We start from the raw sequence: 15,937 nt of genomic DNA, 5'->3' as shown, positions 1-15,937 counted from the left end.
TGTTGGGCCACCTGTGGTGAGAGACGGGCGGTGGCCTCCCGACCACCAGGGCCGAAGACACCAGTGGAACCTGGAAGAGCAGACTGACACTGTCTGGCTGCCATGGAAGCGGCTATCGGTGACTGCTGGGGGGGCCCGACCCCCCTGGGATTGCCTGACGCCTCCTCTGCTGTTTGTGCTGCCGTAGGGTCAGGCTAGGGACAGGGTAGGGTTAGGTTAGAGTTTAGGGTGGGTTAGTTTAAGATAAAGTTAGGATAAGGTTAGGATTAGGTTAAGGGAGGGGGTGGGGTCGCTAGCTGAGGGCCTACCGATGGGCTACTTCCACGGATAGTGTCACGGTGCAGCTGGGAGTGGGGTTCTCCCTCCATTTTACCGTGGGGTTATCCCTGGCTCCCGGGTGTTCTTTGCCCCCGATGGGAGGGAGTGTTGCTGGCCGCCGTCTCCTGCGGCTGGCCCTACAACTTTTGCCGTTATCCTTTACTGCCTGCAGCCCACTTGACTTTCAGACTTGTCTGGATTCGCTCTGTACTGTGAACTACCATTTCATGTCCCACTACCCTTGGACTCCGGATATCTATTTTTCGGGAAGTTTGGACACTATTCCCCGGCCTCTTTGGACTATACAATTGGCTGGACTGCGCAGGCCCATAATCTTAATTTTTATACATTTGTAAATTTTTTATTCAATTTTTATATTTATGTGTATGGGGAGTGTATGGTATGACTGTGATTGACTGAATGTCCCACTTTTATTATTATATTGCTGTTTTTGTTTTAACTTGTATTGTGGGGATTGACTGGTTGTATGTATGGGTGTGCTTGGTGGGCCGGGAGTTTAGCTGGGACCTCCTACACTGAGTGCTTTGGCAGAAGTGCTAGGGGGCCCCGGGCCTGGTCCCGGCCCTTGGTTGTGTGTGTCGAAGGGCCTGCCGATGAATCCGGTAGCTGGGGGAGAGGGTGAAGGGACCACAGATGCGGGAGTGGCCCGGAACATAGGGGTCATAATGGGGAGGGGCAGATATGGCGGGAACTTCAGGGCAAGCCATTACCGGGGAAGGAGGGTTCCCTATATTCGAGGGATCCCCCCTTCCGGCCCTGTGAGTTCCACTCCAAGGCCAGATGGCGTGAGTAATCAGGATCCTGGTCTCAGGTTGCTGTTGCTAAATGCCAGATCTGTGGTTCATAAGGCTCCCCTCGTCCAGGACCTAATTAGAGACGAGGGGGCAGATCTGGCATGTATTACTGAAACCTGGCTGGGCCCGGAGGGAGGAGTCCCCCTCACAGAAATGTGCCCAGAGGGTTTTCAGGTGCTTCATCAACCGCGACCCCAGGGAAGGGGCGGAGGAGTGGCCATTGTTATCTGACAGTCTTTAGTTCCTCATAGGATCCCTGCTCCGGAGCTTGTCGGGTGTGAGTCCTTGCTGATGAAGTTGGACCTTGCGGGTCAAGTGGGCTTGTTGTTGACATACCTGCCTCCCAACAGCGTGACAACAGCCCTCCCCTTGCTCCTCGAGTCAGTAGCTGAGCTGGCAGTTGAGTTCCCCAGACTTATGATACTGGGGGACTTCAATTTGCCTTCGCTCGGCGAACACTCTAATGGAGCACAGGAGTTCATGGCTTCCATGACAGCCATGGGCTTGACCCAAGTAATTCAGAGCCTGACCCACTCAGCGGGTCACACACTCGACCTCGTATTTCTCTCGGAGCAGTGGAGCTGTGATCTTGGTTTGAGGGGTAGTGAGATCGTGCCCCTGTCATGGTCAGACCACTTCCTACTGAGGCTTGACTTTCGGAGACCAATCCCCGGCTGTAGGGAGGAGGAACCAATTAGGTGGTTCCACCCCAGGCGTCTTATGGATCCTCAGGGTTTCCAGACGGTGCTTGGCGTTATGCCTGATACTCTCGCCCACAGTTCGGTGGAGACCTAAGTTGCTACTTGGAACTCGGTAGCGTCTGAGGCTCTCCACCGAATTGCGCCTTTACGGCCGATCCACAGCAGTGGATCCAGGAGGGCCCCTTGGTTTACCGAGGACCTCCGGGAGATGAAGCGCCAAAAGAGATGCCTAGAGTGCCGCTGGAGGGCCAGTAAATCTGAGTCAGACCGAGCACTTCTGAAAACCTGCATTGGAGCATATCTATCGGCAATGCGGACAGCTAAGAACAATCACATTGCCGCTCTGATAGCGTCTGCTGAGTCCCACCCTGCCGCCTTGTTTAGGGTGACCTGCTCCCTCCTAAATACGAGGGTTGCGGATAACCCTTTACAAGGTAGAGCAGAGGAATATGTCCAGTTCCTCGCGGACAAAGTTGCTCGGCTTCGGATGGACCTGGACTCCAATTGCGCAGAGCCAGCCGGGGTACCGGGGGAAGGTCTTGAACGCCACCTCTGGACTGACTTTCAACCTGTTGCTCCTGATGAAGTGGACAAGGCCATGGGAGCGGTGAGTGCTGCCACGTGTGTACTGGACCCGTGCCTCGCTCGTCGCGAACAACAAGAAGGTGATGCGGAGCTGGGTCCAGGCGAGGGTAAATGCTTCTCTTCGGGAGGGCTTCTTCCCACCGGCATTGAAGATAGCGGTGGTGAGACCCCTCCTGAAGAAGCCATTGTTGGACCCAGCTAGTTTGAACAACTACCGTCCAGTCTTCATTGGGAAGGTTGTTGAGAAAGTGGTAGCCTCTCAACTCCGACGGTCCTTGGATGAAGCCGATTATCTGGACGCCTTTCAGTCTGGATTCAGGCCTGGCTACAGCAGGGAAACCGCTTTGGTTGCACTGACCGATGATCTCTGGAGAGCCAGGGATGGAGGCCATTCCTCCATCCTGGTGCTCCTTGACCTCTCAGCGGCCTTCGATACCATCGACCATGGTATCCTTCTGCGACGGTTACGAGAGGTGGGAGTGGGCGGCACCGTTTTTCAGTGGTTCTCCTCCTACCTCTCGGACAGGTTGCAGTCGGTGTTAGTTGGGGGAGACAGGTCGAGCCCTAGGCCCCTGAAATATGGGGTTCCTCAGGGTTCGGTCCTATCCCCCCTTCTGTTTAATATCTACATGAAGCCACTGGGTGAGATCATTCGACGGCACGGGACTAAATACCATTAATATGCGGACGATACTCAGCTGTATCTGTCCGCCCCGTGCCAACTCAGTGAAGCGGTTGACATGATGTGCCAGTGCCTGGAGGCTGTCAGGGTCTGGATGGGGGTTAACAAGCTTGTATTCAATCCAGACAAGACCGAGTGGCTGTTGTGTTTTCCTCCCAAGATTTGGCCAGTATTCCATCACTCAGGCTGGGGGGTGAAAATTTATGCCCCTCAGACAGGGCGCGCAACTTGGGAGTCCTCCTGGACCCACAGCTGACTTTAGAACATCACCTGTCGGCTGTGACCAGGGGGGCATTTGCCCAGGTTCGCCTGGTGCACCAGTTGCGTCCCTACCTGAACCGGGAGGCACTCGCAACAGTCACTCACGCCCTCATGACCTCAAGACTGGACTGCTGCAATGCGCTCTACATGGGCAGCCTTTGAAGAGTATTCGGAGACTTCAACTCGTCCAGAATGCAGCCGCGCGAGCGATTGTGGGTGCACCTCGGTACACCCACATTACACCTATCCTCCGCGAGCTGCACTGGTTACCGATCGGTCTCCGGATACGCTTCAAAGTGCTAGTCGTAACTTATAAAGCCCTTCATGGTATTGGACCTGGGTACTTGAGAGACCGCCTGCTGCCAATTACCTCCCAAAGACCCGTTAGATCTCTCAGGGTCGGCCTCCTCCGGGTTCCGTCCACCAGCCAATGCCATCTGGCTACTATCCGGGGGAGGGCCTTCTCTGCAGCAGCTCCGGCCCTTTGGAATGAACTCCCCGCGGAGATCCGGACCCTCACCTCTCTCCAGGCCTTCCGGAAAGCTGTCAAAACCTGGCTGTGCCGGCAGGCCTGGGGTTGATGAGTTCCCCTCCCCTCTCGACTTATATGGCTGTGTGATTTTCGTGTATTTTAAGTATGTGTATTGTGTTTATGTCCCCTTTCCCCCCTGAGTTGTTCGCCGCCCTGAGTCCCTCCTGGAGAAGGGCGGCATACAAATAAACTAAATACAATACAATACAATACACCCCATTATCCAGTCTAGTTCATATATAGTAAGAACAGTAACAAGAAGTAGAAAATAATGATACCGTGTATAGAAAGCACTCACCTTATTTTTAGTGCAGATTCCACGAGCTATTTCATAATTGATAATTTCTTTGGTCTGCAACAGTTCTGGCCTGTAAATTTCAACTTCTACTGATAAACCATAATTTTCTAAATATACTATCTGACCCCAAAATGCCACTTTGTCTCCCTTATCTATATAACGAACATTGAGATTCAAATTGTTTTCAAATGATATATATGGGCAAACGTCTTTCAATTTTGATGCAACACTAAACACTTCTAATTTCAATGGATATACTTTGATATAGATATTTCGGCCATCGATTGTCAGCAAAAACATATTTCCAGAAGGATTAAAATAAAATATAAACTTTGTAAGATTATCTTCCCAAGGAGTAAGCTTTACAATATCTGTCGTTTCAAATTTGAAGAAAAACAGAGCATTATTTTCCAGCTTTACTATGGCATTTCCAACGTAATCTGGAAAAGAAAAAGAATACCAAATTAAGTATATTTCTAGAGAAATAAAATTATTTTATATAAAATATTAATATACTAATACTGTAATTTCAAATATATTCAAAGTAGAATAAGCATTACTGAATATATGGAGCTCACTGTTCAGTAAACATGATTTTGGTAAACACATAATGTCTTTTATTCTAGCTACAGCTTTTACGCCAAATAAACCATTATTTTTATTTATTTCAGTTTCCACTTTATTTATTTTTTTAAAATTCATGGTGACATATTAAATTCTTTTGATAAGTCTTGGAGGCAAACTAAGTTGACAAAAGTCACATTGGCCACTTGACATAATAATTTTCTCAGCTGAAAATAGGGTCATTCACATATTTATTTTTAATATAAAGATAATTATTTTATTAGGTGATACCATCAGAATATAGTTCTGACTTGAATGCCAGATAGCCACAAAAAAATTGCTGTCTGAAGCCAAACTCATAATGTCCCTCTACTCTGACCAAAGTCTGATACCATTCCGGAATAAATTTCTGTCTTTATCTGTCTCATTTTATTATTCTGCCTAAATTACATTACTTTACTCTGCTAATTGAAAGACCAGGTTTAGCATCCCTACTGAATTCTAGGACATTAAAGTCTCATAGAAGATCATCCCCATTCTCCTTCCTTTTTATCACAGTTGCTGAAACATCGGGGATTCTGGAAGCCAAATGTTAAATAGGGGCTTACATTTGTCACCCAGTCAGATTTCAATACAGTTCTCTTTATTCTTCCTGAACAAGCCAACCAATGGTTCCCTTCTTGGACCACCTATTCACCATATAGCTGCAGCAGCCCCTACTCACTCACAATCATCTTCTCATTAGGGCCATACAGCTCTCTTATTGACTAAGTAGTTCAAACAATATCTTGTGACAAATGCACTTCATTTTTCACACAATTTAAAATTTTGTTATTAATCGTACCTCTACAAGGTTTGACACTTTGCTGTTTGAAAGGTAATCAGTTCCATCTTATATTTATATTAAAACATAGAATACTTAACCAATAACAATTTGATGAATTTTAGATCCTTTAGATGCTGCTGAAAATTTGCTTTTTGTTTCAGAATCCAGAAGATAACCATGTTGTTTATGCTCTTTGTAAGTATAGAAAATGGTATCATCATCCCACAACACCAAGGATGTTACTCCTGAAAGTATGACTTCCATATGTATGGTACCAACAGCGGGTGTATCTAGGGTAAAGTCTTTCAAGATCCACTTATCTGTATCTTCTTTATAGCAAGCCATGTATAATACTTTTGTGCTTATACAGCCAGTGCATTCTATCAGTATTAAAACTGAAGCAATAAGTGAGTCATAGCAAGCACCTACTATTAATAGATTAACAGTTCTTTTTAATTTTAGTTTTTCTCTTAATAGTTGTACAGTTATCAATAGATGAAATTCATTCTCAGGATATCCAAGAAAAACTTTGTCTTGTGACCATAAAATTATTTCACTTAATTTTCTGCCCTCCTGTAGGAAAACAAAATTATGAAAATAATGTTCCAAATTCTACAAAATAACAATATGATTATAATGTTTATATGATATTCATTAAAATTAACAGTATCATGACAGCATATTTTCAACTTATAAAAGGACAATCAAAAACAGAGAAAAATTGTGCTTACATATAATTGCTATACTTCTTGCAGCCATAACATATTTGAAATTTGACAAACATAATATAGTATATTGATATTTGGAACTAATAAGAGTATAGAGTTCAACCTCACTTAACTCAAACATTCATGACAATGAATTGCTATTCTAATAAAAAAAGGTATTTCTCTAATTGAGAAAATGTAGTTACATTAGCTTAATTATAACAGATATTTGTTTAAATTCTTGTCCTATGTATTTTTGGTTTTATATATCAGCATTTTGGTTCTATGTACTATGTATCTTCCTCTTTTATCTTCCATGTGCACCTCTGTATTGCTACATAGAGAATTAATTATTTCATAATAGAACAGGTACATCAAGTAATGAGAAAAGATTAATAAAAAGAAATCCATGTGTAATAGCATATAAATGCTTACATAAAATGAGAACCACAAATGTGTACCATACAGACCATGAGAAGAAAAACTATCTTATATTAGCCTAATTGTAATTCTGCTTTTTAAAAAACTTTTCTGAGTTTCTGTATCAGTGGTGGGTTCCGGATCCGGTTGCAACCAGTATGTTTGCAATGGGGCCCAGCGTCCTCCACATGAACATGCGCAGTGCGCGCACAGATGTGCAGCACGCGCATGCGTCTTACCTTCCAGCGACACCTCCGCAAGGCTCCGTGATGCTCCAGCTGCTCAGCGGAGCGTTGCACGGGCACTGAATGTGCCATGCACATGCATGGAAGCGCTGAAGGCTTCAAAGGACAGGTAAGGAGTGCAGACCGGTGGGTGGCCCAGCTGGAGCATCATACCAGAATGGTACCCAGTACTCCGGGCAGGCTCCGGTATGCCCATACCGGGGAGTACCACCTGCAACCTACCACTTTTCCTTTATGGTAGTATGCCTGATATGGAGAGATTTTCCTTGAAGACCTGAAAATTAATATATTCGTGGGAGATAAGGCTGAAAGTTGGCATAAGACAGTTGGTCTATATCATAAAAGGTTGATATAACATTCTTGAAGTTCTTATGTGAAAAGAGCTGGAGGAAATGCAAGACGCTCACAGAAGCCAATGCTAGATCCCATGTTAGAAATCAGAGGATTGCCAGACTAAGCCTGATTGGATCAAATGAGATAGGACTTTGAAAAGATAAGATACTTTGACTATGGGCATCAAGCCAGACAATATTGCTTTACTGCTATACTCCAGGCACCTAACCACTCTTTGAACAATCCAAACCTCTTTACACCATCCCCCATTCAATTGCATCACAGCTTGTTAGGTGATTTGTCACTTGTCAACTGACAAGTTTGAGGGGATGAAGGTGCAAAGAAGTTTGGATTGTTCAAAGAGTGACTAGGTGCCTGGAGTACAGCAGTGAAGCAATATTGTCAGTTGACAATCACTTACATACGAGCCAGCAGGGTGCTGCAGCTGTCAAAAAAGCCAATGTAAGCTGTAGTAAGAGAGGGGTAAAATTGAGATCACATGATCTCAATTAATACTGTTTTATAATGCCTTGGTAAGACCACACTTGGAACATTGCGTCTAGTTTTGGTCACCCCAATGTAAAAAAGATGTTGGGTTTCTGTAAAAATTGCAGAGAAGAGCAACAAAAAGGCCAAAGCATATGAAAAACGGTTGCAGTAATTGAGTATGTCTAGTCTAGTGAAAAGAAAAACTTGGGGACACATGATAACAGCGTTCCAATATTTGAGAGCTGCCAGAAAGAGGAAGCCAACCTATTTTCCAAAGCACCAGAAGGCAGGACAAAAAACAATGGATTGAAACTTATCAAGGAGAGAAGTAACTAAAACGAAGAAGAAATTGCCTATTATTTGGATTTTCTGACTGGCCATCTGACAACCTACCTGTTTGTTTGTAACATTCTTGGGACAGATATCTTAATTCCTTGTATTTTTTTTCTCTAAATGCCTTTCTTTTAAATTTCTGAATATACCGGTATATTGTAGTTAGGATTTTCCTGCTTATTTAGAATTGTCTACATAATGCTAACCTAACATAAATGTTTAAAGTAGATCTCATATGTTAATTGTCTGGATACGCCATTACTACAGAGATAATATAAATTGGAGACATTTGTTTTTACTGCCTATGCAATAGCAGTTAGATTTAGCAGTTAGATTTATATACCGCTTCATAGGGCTTTCAGCCCTCTCTAAGCGGTTTACAGAGTCAGCATATCGCCCCCACAGCCTGGGTCCTCATTTCACCCACCTTGGAAGGATGGAAGGCTGAGTCAACCTTGAGCCGGTGAGATTAGAACCGCTGAACTGCAGATAACGGTCAGCTGAAGTGGCCTGCAGTACTGCACCCTAACCACTGCGCCACCTCGGCTCGTTGCATGTTAAGATGAATATGAGAAATATGTTTAACATGAATAGCACTTTAATCCAACAGCAGAGATAATTCCTTAACAATCTATGGTCTGTTGAGATGATGTCTTGTTGCAGCTTCTAATTTCTTTATATAGAGAATGAACACATATGATGCCTTCAGAACATGAAAAATTTCACTGAAGCAAAACAAAATTATTTCACGAAGATCTAACGAAGTTACAGGTTCCCCACCCTCTGCTAAGGCATCAGTTTCTAGATGTTGTTGCTCTCTAATGAACAAAAAGAAATTACGTATAGTTTAGTAGTGGGTTTCAATTTTTTTTAGAACCTATTCTGTACGTGTGGCCTGTTTTGTGGGAGTGACTTGGCAGTCATGTGACCAGGTGGGAGTGGCTAACTTGATGTCACTCACTAGGAGATGTCATGGATTGGGTAACATGTAGTGAAGCTCACTTAACATCGCTCTTGCTTAGCAACCAAAATTTTGGGCTCAATTGTAGTCATAAGTCAAGGACTATCTCTGCCTTCCTCTGCATTGCAGCCTTGTCCTAGTAAACTATTTCTCCTTTCTGGCAATTTTCCTCTCTGTTAGAAGCACCAAAATAATCCATATAATCTAAGGTTTCCTGCTGCAGCATGGGGTTGGGCTAGATGACCTCCTAGTAGCTTTCTAGCCATAAATTGCTGTGCTGTTTTTCTTTCTTTCTGCTAACAAAGAAGCCTGCCTGAGGCTCATTCCACATGCCTGCCAGATAGAGATAATGAGGTAATGACCCTAAAAAAAGTTTGGCTCCATTCACAAGCAGGGAATCATCCAAATCCTTTTAGAAACATAATGCTCACATTGCACAAACCCCAAAACTTCAAAAACATAAAACCATATAACCAGGGACGTGCAGTCACTAGAGGCAAGGGAGGCGGGGCCTCACCAGTCTCCTCAGGGAAAGGAAAGGATTTTAAATAATTTTCTTAAAATAATTAAAGCCAGGGTAGTTGCTACCAGATTTCAAGTCACAGTGGCTTGGTGTCTACTCTCAGTATTAACTTGGAGAAGGCCAGAGAACTAGGGGCTTCTTTTGCATAAGGAATTTTTCACCTTTTAAGAGTTAAGCAAGGGTTAACAAGCGAAGAATTCCTTATGCAAATGAGGCACGTATTCTCTCGCCTCCTGTAGAGGGCATTTTTAGAGGCTTTTTAGAGTTCTCTCGAGGCGACTAGCTCAGTCTGACTTCAGAGCTCTGGCTTTTCAAGAGGGGAGGGCAGGGCAGGGAGAAGCAGAGTTGAAATCCTCTCTGAAACAGCTGGAAAAGGTGCATGTGGAGAGGGGGGAAGAATTCAAAAAGTTTGATCGGGAGGCAGCAGGGGAAGGTGGGGTATGGCAGAGGAGCTGCTTTCAAGCCTTTGGAAAATATATCCAATCCAACTTCTGTGTTTGTATTTGAGAGTGAGTGAATGAGAGAGGGATCCAACTTCTCTGTGTGCGTGTGTCTGTTTGAGAGAGGGGGGAGGGAGGGGGAGAGGGAGGAAGGAGGGGGAGGGAGAAGAAAAAGAATGGGAAAACTTATTTTGCAAGGGGGGAAAATGCTGTCGCTTTAAATCGGAACTGAGCATGCCTGGCTGTGGAATTCTGGGAGTTGAAGTCCACAAGTCTAAAAAGTGCTTCACCAGGGCTAAAGCTGACCGCACGTCACTGCATGTAACATATAACCATATATAACCATATAATCAACCATATAACCAATCTTTCCTGCACCTTTTCAATTTAAAGTTATTAAGACTTGTGGACTTCAACTCCCAGAATTCCACAGCCAGGCATGCTCAGTTCCGATGTAAAGCGGCAGCATTTGTTTTTCTCCTTTGCAAAAGAAGTTTCCTTCTTTCTTTTCTTTCTCCCTTTCCCTCTTCTTTGCGAAAGAAGTTTCCTTCTCTTTCTTCTCCCTTCCCCTCCTTCCTCCCTCCCCCCTCTCTCAAACACACACACACACACAGAAGTTAGATTGGATTATCTCCCCTAGCCCCTTCCCTCTCTCAATCACTCTCTCTCAAACACATGAGCGCGCGCACACACACACACAGCTTCACCAATTACAAGTTGGATTGGATATCTTTTCCAATAGCTTGAAAGCAGCTCCTCTGCCACCCCGCTGCCTTCCTCAAACACCTCCCCCATTGCAAATGCAGCTGCTCTCTGGGTGGGAAATGCCTGGAACGCAATAAAGCCCACCCACTCACCTCCTGCTGGCAGGCTGGGGTGAAAAGAGAGGCAGAAAAGCCGGAAGGGAGCCAATCCAAGCCTTCCGAAAGAAAGGAGCTGGGGGAAAGTGTGTGTGCTACAGCATGGCTCTTTGCCTGGCTTCCTGCCTCCTCCTGTGGTCTCCTCAGGGCTCACTTGTGCTCTCCCTCCTCAAATGTAGTTTGATTACAGGCGGAGCCACGTTGCCTTTTCAAACTTGTAATCAGAGAAGCTGGGCTGGATTTTTACATAGCTTTATTCAGCTGTGTGTGCATGTGGGGGGGGGGGGAGAAATGGATGGGGCCTGTAGAGGAAGTCACTACATTTGGGGGAATGAGAGCATGAGCGAGCACTGAGGAGATCACAGGAGGAGGCAGGAAGCCAGGCAATGAGCCATGCTGTAGCACACACACTTTCCCCAGATTGGCTATGTAAAAATCCAGCCCAGCTTCACTGATTACAGGTTTGAAAAGGCAACATGGCTCCGCCTGCAATCAAACCACACTTGGGGAGGGAGAGCACAAGCGAGTCCAGGGTCCTTCCCTCTAGCCTTTGGCCAAAGCCCCACACAGCACCAGAAGGTTGAAGTTTGAATTCCTCCCTCTCCCTCTGACCCACACGTACCTTTTCCAGCTGCTTCAGAGAGGGCTTCAACACTGCTCTTGCCTCGGGTCCTCTGAAGAAGCCCCTTCCTTCCTTCCACAGCTGGAACAGTTCTAACCGGTATGGTAGATTTGTGAAACCTCTTCTATGAACCAGTTAGAACTGGCAGGAACCCACCCCTGGTATAGTTGCTTCCAAAATGACAGAGTCAGACTACTGTATTTAGCAGTCATACGTATTTAGTTGTATCTATTTCCCACATTTCTGCTAAAGATAACAAACATGGAATAATCTAATCATACAAACAACAAGCCTATGAGGTAAGATGAGCTGAAATAAAATAACTAAACCAAACTGAACCAATGAATTGTTTGATCTGCTGGACATTTGAACCCGAGTCTCTCAGTCCTGGTCTAATACACCACTGTAGCACGGTTCTCCAATCCCCAATCTCCAGGCCACTGACCAATACCTATCCATGGCTTGTTAAGAGTCCGGGCCACACAAGCGATGGGTGAGTAAAACTTCATCTGCACATGCACAGGATCTAGGTTGCATGCAAACCCCCCTCTCCCCAGTCCGTGGAAAAATTATCTTCCACAACTATTCCCTGGTGCCAGAAAGTTTGGCGACCGCTGCACTATTTAGTAGTTACTGTATAAACAAATAATTCTACTGTAGCTCAACATACTTTGTAATTTAAAATGTCATTAGATATCATATAAAGATCAAAAGAAAGATATAATGAGAATATCAATATTATACTCTTAATTTCTGGTATCCTGCAGAGAGAAATGTCTCAAAACACAGAAGTTTCTCTGTTGCTTAAATATATCTAAGTCTTCTCCAGATTGTTAGTTATAGTATTTAAAGTTCACACTTAATACATTTTAAAGATTATAGAGCTAGGTAACATATCTTCAGGTCTTTCTACCTAGCTTGCTTACTGACTGTCACATAAGTATCATTTCTTCCATATTCATTTCCTGGCCCAATAATTCAAGAATGAACTATTTATAGCTTTAAAAGGTGTGTTTTATTGCCACAGCTGTCAGTTAAATGAGTCAGTAGGTGGGACAAGGAAGGGAGGGCCCCTGAAGCAGGGAATCTACTTCAAGCAACGGTTCCTAGGCATAGTCTTATATATTTCAAAAACTGTTTAAAATCTGAAAAAGGCAAAAAAGAATCTAGACAGAGGACAGTAATAAAGAGTGCAGAGAAGAGCAACAAGCATGATTAGGAGGCTGGAGACTAAAACATATAAAGGATGGTTGCAGGAATTGAGTATGTCTAGTCTAGGAAAAAAAGGCTAGGGGAAGACATGATAGCAGTGTATCAATGTTTGAAGGGCTGTCACAAAGATGAGGGGTATCAAACTATTTTCCAAAATACCCAAAGGCAAGGCAAGAAAAATGGATGGAAACTAATCAAGAAGAGAAGCAACCTAGAAGTAAGGAGAAGTAAGAACAATCAACCAGTGGAGTGGCTTGCTTTCAGAAGTTGTGAGTGCCTGAACAACGGAGGATTTTTAAAAGAGACTGGAAAGCCATATGTCTGAAATGGTATAGGGCAGAGATGGCTAGCTTTTTTGGTGCCGAGTGCTCAAAGCACATGTGCATGTGCAACCCAACATGCAATTTAAGTGCCCCCCGTGCATGCACCTCTCCCCCTGCCCATTTTGGCTTCCAAGTTGGTGCAGGCGGCCTTTCAGACCCCAAATGGGGTTCAGTCGGTGTGCATACGCATGCGAACCTCCATAATGCAATACAATGCCCCCTCTACCTGTGCCCCACCCCCATGCAAGCACACATGCATCCCCAGGATGCACGGTAGAGACCCAAAAACCAGCTGGCTGGCAGAAGGCACACGCGCATGCTCAGCGGAGCTGGGCTGGGATGACTGCTGGCATGCCCACAGAGAGAGCTCTATGTGCCACCTGTGGCATGCGTGCCATAGGTTTGCTATCATGGGTATAGGGTCTCCTGCTTGAGCAGGGGGTTGGATTAGATGCAGTGGTGGGATTCAGCGGGTTCACACCGGTTTGGCAGAACCAATACCTAATTTTTTGTGAGTTCAGCGAACCGGTTAGAAGTGTTCCAGAAAATCTGTGTTTTCTGAAACACATCTGGTTTTCATTCAACTTCCTTCCAGGCGGGGAAAAAACAACAACCGTCCCCCAAAGTCCAAGAGAGGAGCAATGGAAACCAAATGGAGACATGGCGCCTTCCATCACATCACTCAGGCGAAAACTGTCTTACTTTAAAGCAATGGGGGCGGCAGCCCAAGGCCAAAGTGCCAGTGGAGCGCCAGAGGGTCAGGAAGGTAGGTGAAGCGAGCGGGTGTTCTGCCTGCAGCATCCATGCCAGCTGCTCCTTCCTGCCAGAGCTGGAATGCGGCCAAAGAAATGCTTGGTGGAAGCAAGGGCATATGGGGGGGTGGAGCAAGCTCTACAGCGTGGTGCTGGATGGAGAAATGGGAAACTGAGCGGCCAGCATGAGGGAAGGATGAGGAGCAGGGAGAAGAGGAAAGCGGCCTTCTTCTGCCCTCATGCGCATTCCATTTTCTGTTTCTCCATTGCAGTGGAGTGCCCAGGATCCACTTTGACAGTGGGAGGTAATTTAACAACTGGTTTGCCCAGGTTCAAGTTGGCCATCATGGGAGGCTTGTCCCACATTTGTGGCGGAGCTGTAGGATAGGGATGGACAACACCTATCATGACAGCCAACCTGACTCCAGGTGAACTGGTTGTTAAATTATTTGACTCCCACCACTGACTAGATGGCTTCCATGGTACCTTCCAACTTTGTTGTTCTATGTTCTAAAGAGCACCCGCAGTTGATACATCTTAAGATAGGGTTTCATTGTGAAGTTCTAGTTGCTACTGACAAGAGTTCAAATGGGAAAAGTACGTCCTCAGCATAATCAAATTTTAATACCACCACCAAACATTTAGGACTCTCAAGATCAAGCCAGCACCTTCAATGGCAAAAAGAGGACAGCAATAAAGATGTTTAAAAATATATATGATTACAATGGCTTTCACATGATTAACCATTTTAAATGTCAGACTTTTTGGACTGTCTTCAATGTCAGAACCACAGGGAGCACCTGAAATATTCTAACATAAGCATTATTGTAGCATAAACATCAGCAGCCATGCTTTTACCCTAGTATCAGATAAGGCAGGGGAAATTATAACAAAGTACCCTAAGCCACTAGTATTTAGACATTAAGAAAAGGTCCCCAAACTGCCAATGTGATCCTTAAAGGAAAGTATTTCCTTAAGAAAGAAAGCAACCCTGCCATAACTAATATAGACTAAATTCCAATTTATTCATCCTGACACAATCTATTACTTCATGTAATTCATGTAGTCTATAAGATCTGTCAAACATTTCACCCAGAGGTGGGTTCCTATCGGTACGGTACGGTTCGGCCAGATAGGTAGTAACTCCGGTAGACACGTGAACCATACCGGTTCTATCCTTGGCGGTGCCATCTTGCTTTTCTATTCTGCACATGTGCAGAACTATCTTCATTGAAAAAATGTATTTTCCCCCTTTTTTAATGTTGTGCGCATGCGCAACCTGTTTTAAATGCAAATGCCCTGCCCATCTACTTAGTCATTGCTCACCTTCTGGGGGGTGGCTTCCCTGCCTAAGCTGCCTTGGCTGCCTAAGCTGCCATGTTGTGCCTGCCCTGTGCCCCAACTGAGCTGTCTTTTCCTCCTGCCTACAGGTAAGTCTTGCTAGCCACCACCTCCAGAGCTTGCTGCGCCCCCCGTCTCCCCTGGGCTCGCAACCTTACCTTCTCCCGCCCCTTCCAGGATCTTCAAAAGCCACGTTTTGGTTCCCAGGATGCTTCAGGAAGGCCTGCTAGCCCAAAATAGGGTGGGAGGGGCCTGCACCCATTTTGGTTGCCAAGAGGCTTCAAGAAGGCCTGTTAGGTCCAAAATAGAGTGGGGGGGGGGGCTAGCAAGCCTCCCTGCAGCTCCCTGGAGCAAATGCGGGGTGCGGGGGAGGCTTCAAGAGAAAAAGAAAGAAATCCTCACTGTTTGGGGATCCCCAAGTGCATGAAGCAGAGAGGTCTTCAAACCTGGGAACTTTAAGACTCGTGGACTTCAACACCCAGAATTCAGCTCTGTTGGCTGGAGAATTCTGGGATTGAAGTCCACAAGTCTTAAAGTTCCCAAGTTTGAAAACCTCTGGCATGGAGCTTGAGTTGAGAGCTTATTGAAAGTGTGGCTAGCTATCCTTGCTCATGCTAAGCTAATCAATAGTGAAACTCTAAGAATGCCAGATGATCAATGGGCATGTTCTTAGTTTCAAAATGTCTGGCTTTTCTTCCTTCTACCAAAGACCTCTTGGGTTCTTCACAAGGAAGGAAGGAAGGAAGGAAGGAAGGAAGGAAGGAAGGAAGAGTAGAGAGAAAGGGAGGGAAGGA

At 45.2% G+C, this 15,937-nt stretch overlaps 1 protein-coding gene across 1 annotated transcript in view; it reads right to left on the bottom strand.

The window, feature by feature from the left end:
• CATSPERE (catsper channel auxiliary subunit epsilon) overlaps window positions 1-15,937 on the bottom strand; it is a 74,164-nt gene that overhangs the window by 44,083 nt on the left and 14,144 nt on the right. The window contains exons 2-3 of the mRNA XM_032216042.1: window positions 5,681-6,155; window positions 4,193-4,632 (exon numbers count right to left, since the gene is read on the bottom strand). Coding sequence (XP_032071933.1) covers window positions 4,193-4,632; window positions 5,681-6,155 — 915 coding nt within the window. The remainder of the gene's footprint in view (window positions 1-4,192; window positions 4,633-5,680; window positions 6,156-15,937) is intronic.

This window comes from Thamnophis elegans, chromosome 4 (genome assembly GCF_009769535.1).
Source record: "Thamnophis elegans isolate rThaEle1 chromosome 4, rThaEle1.pri, whole genome shotgun sequence".
Lineage (NCBI taxonomy): Eukaryota > Metazoa > Chordata > Lepidosauria > Squamata > Colubridae > Thamnophis > Thamnophis elegans.
This window is presented reverse-complemented; position numbering and strand designations above follow the sequence as displayed.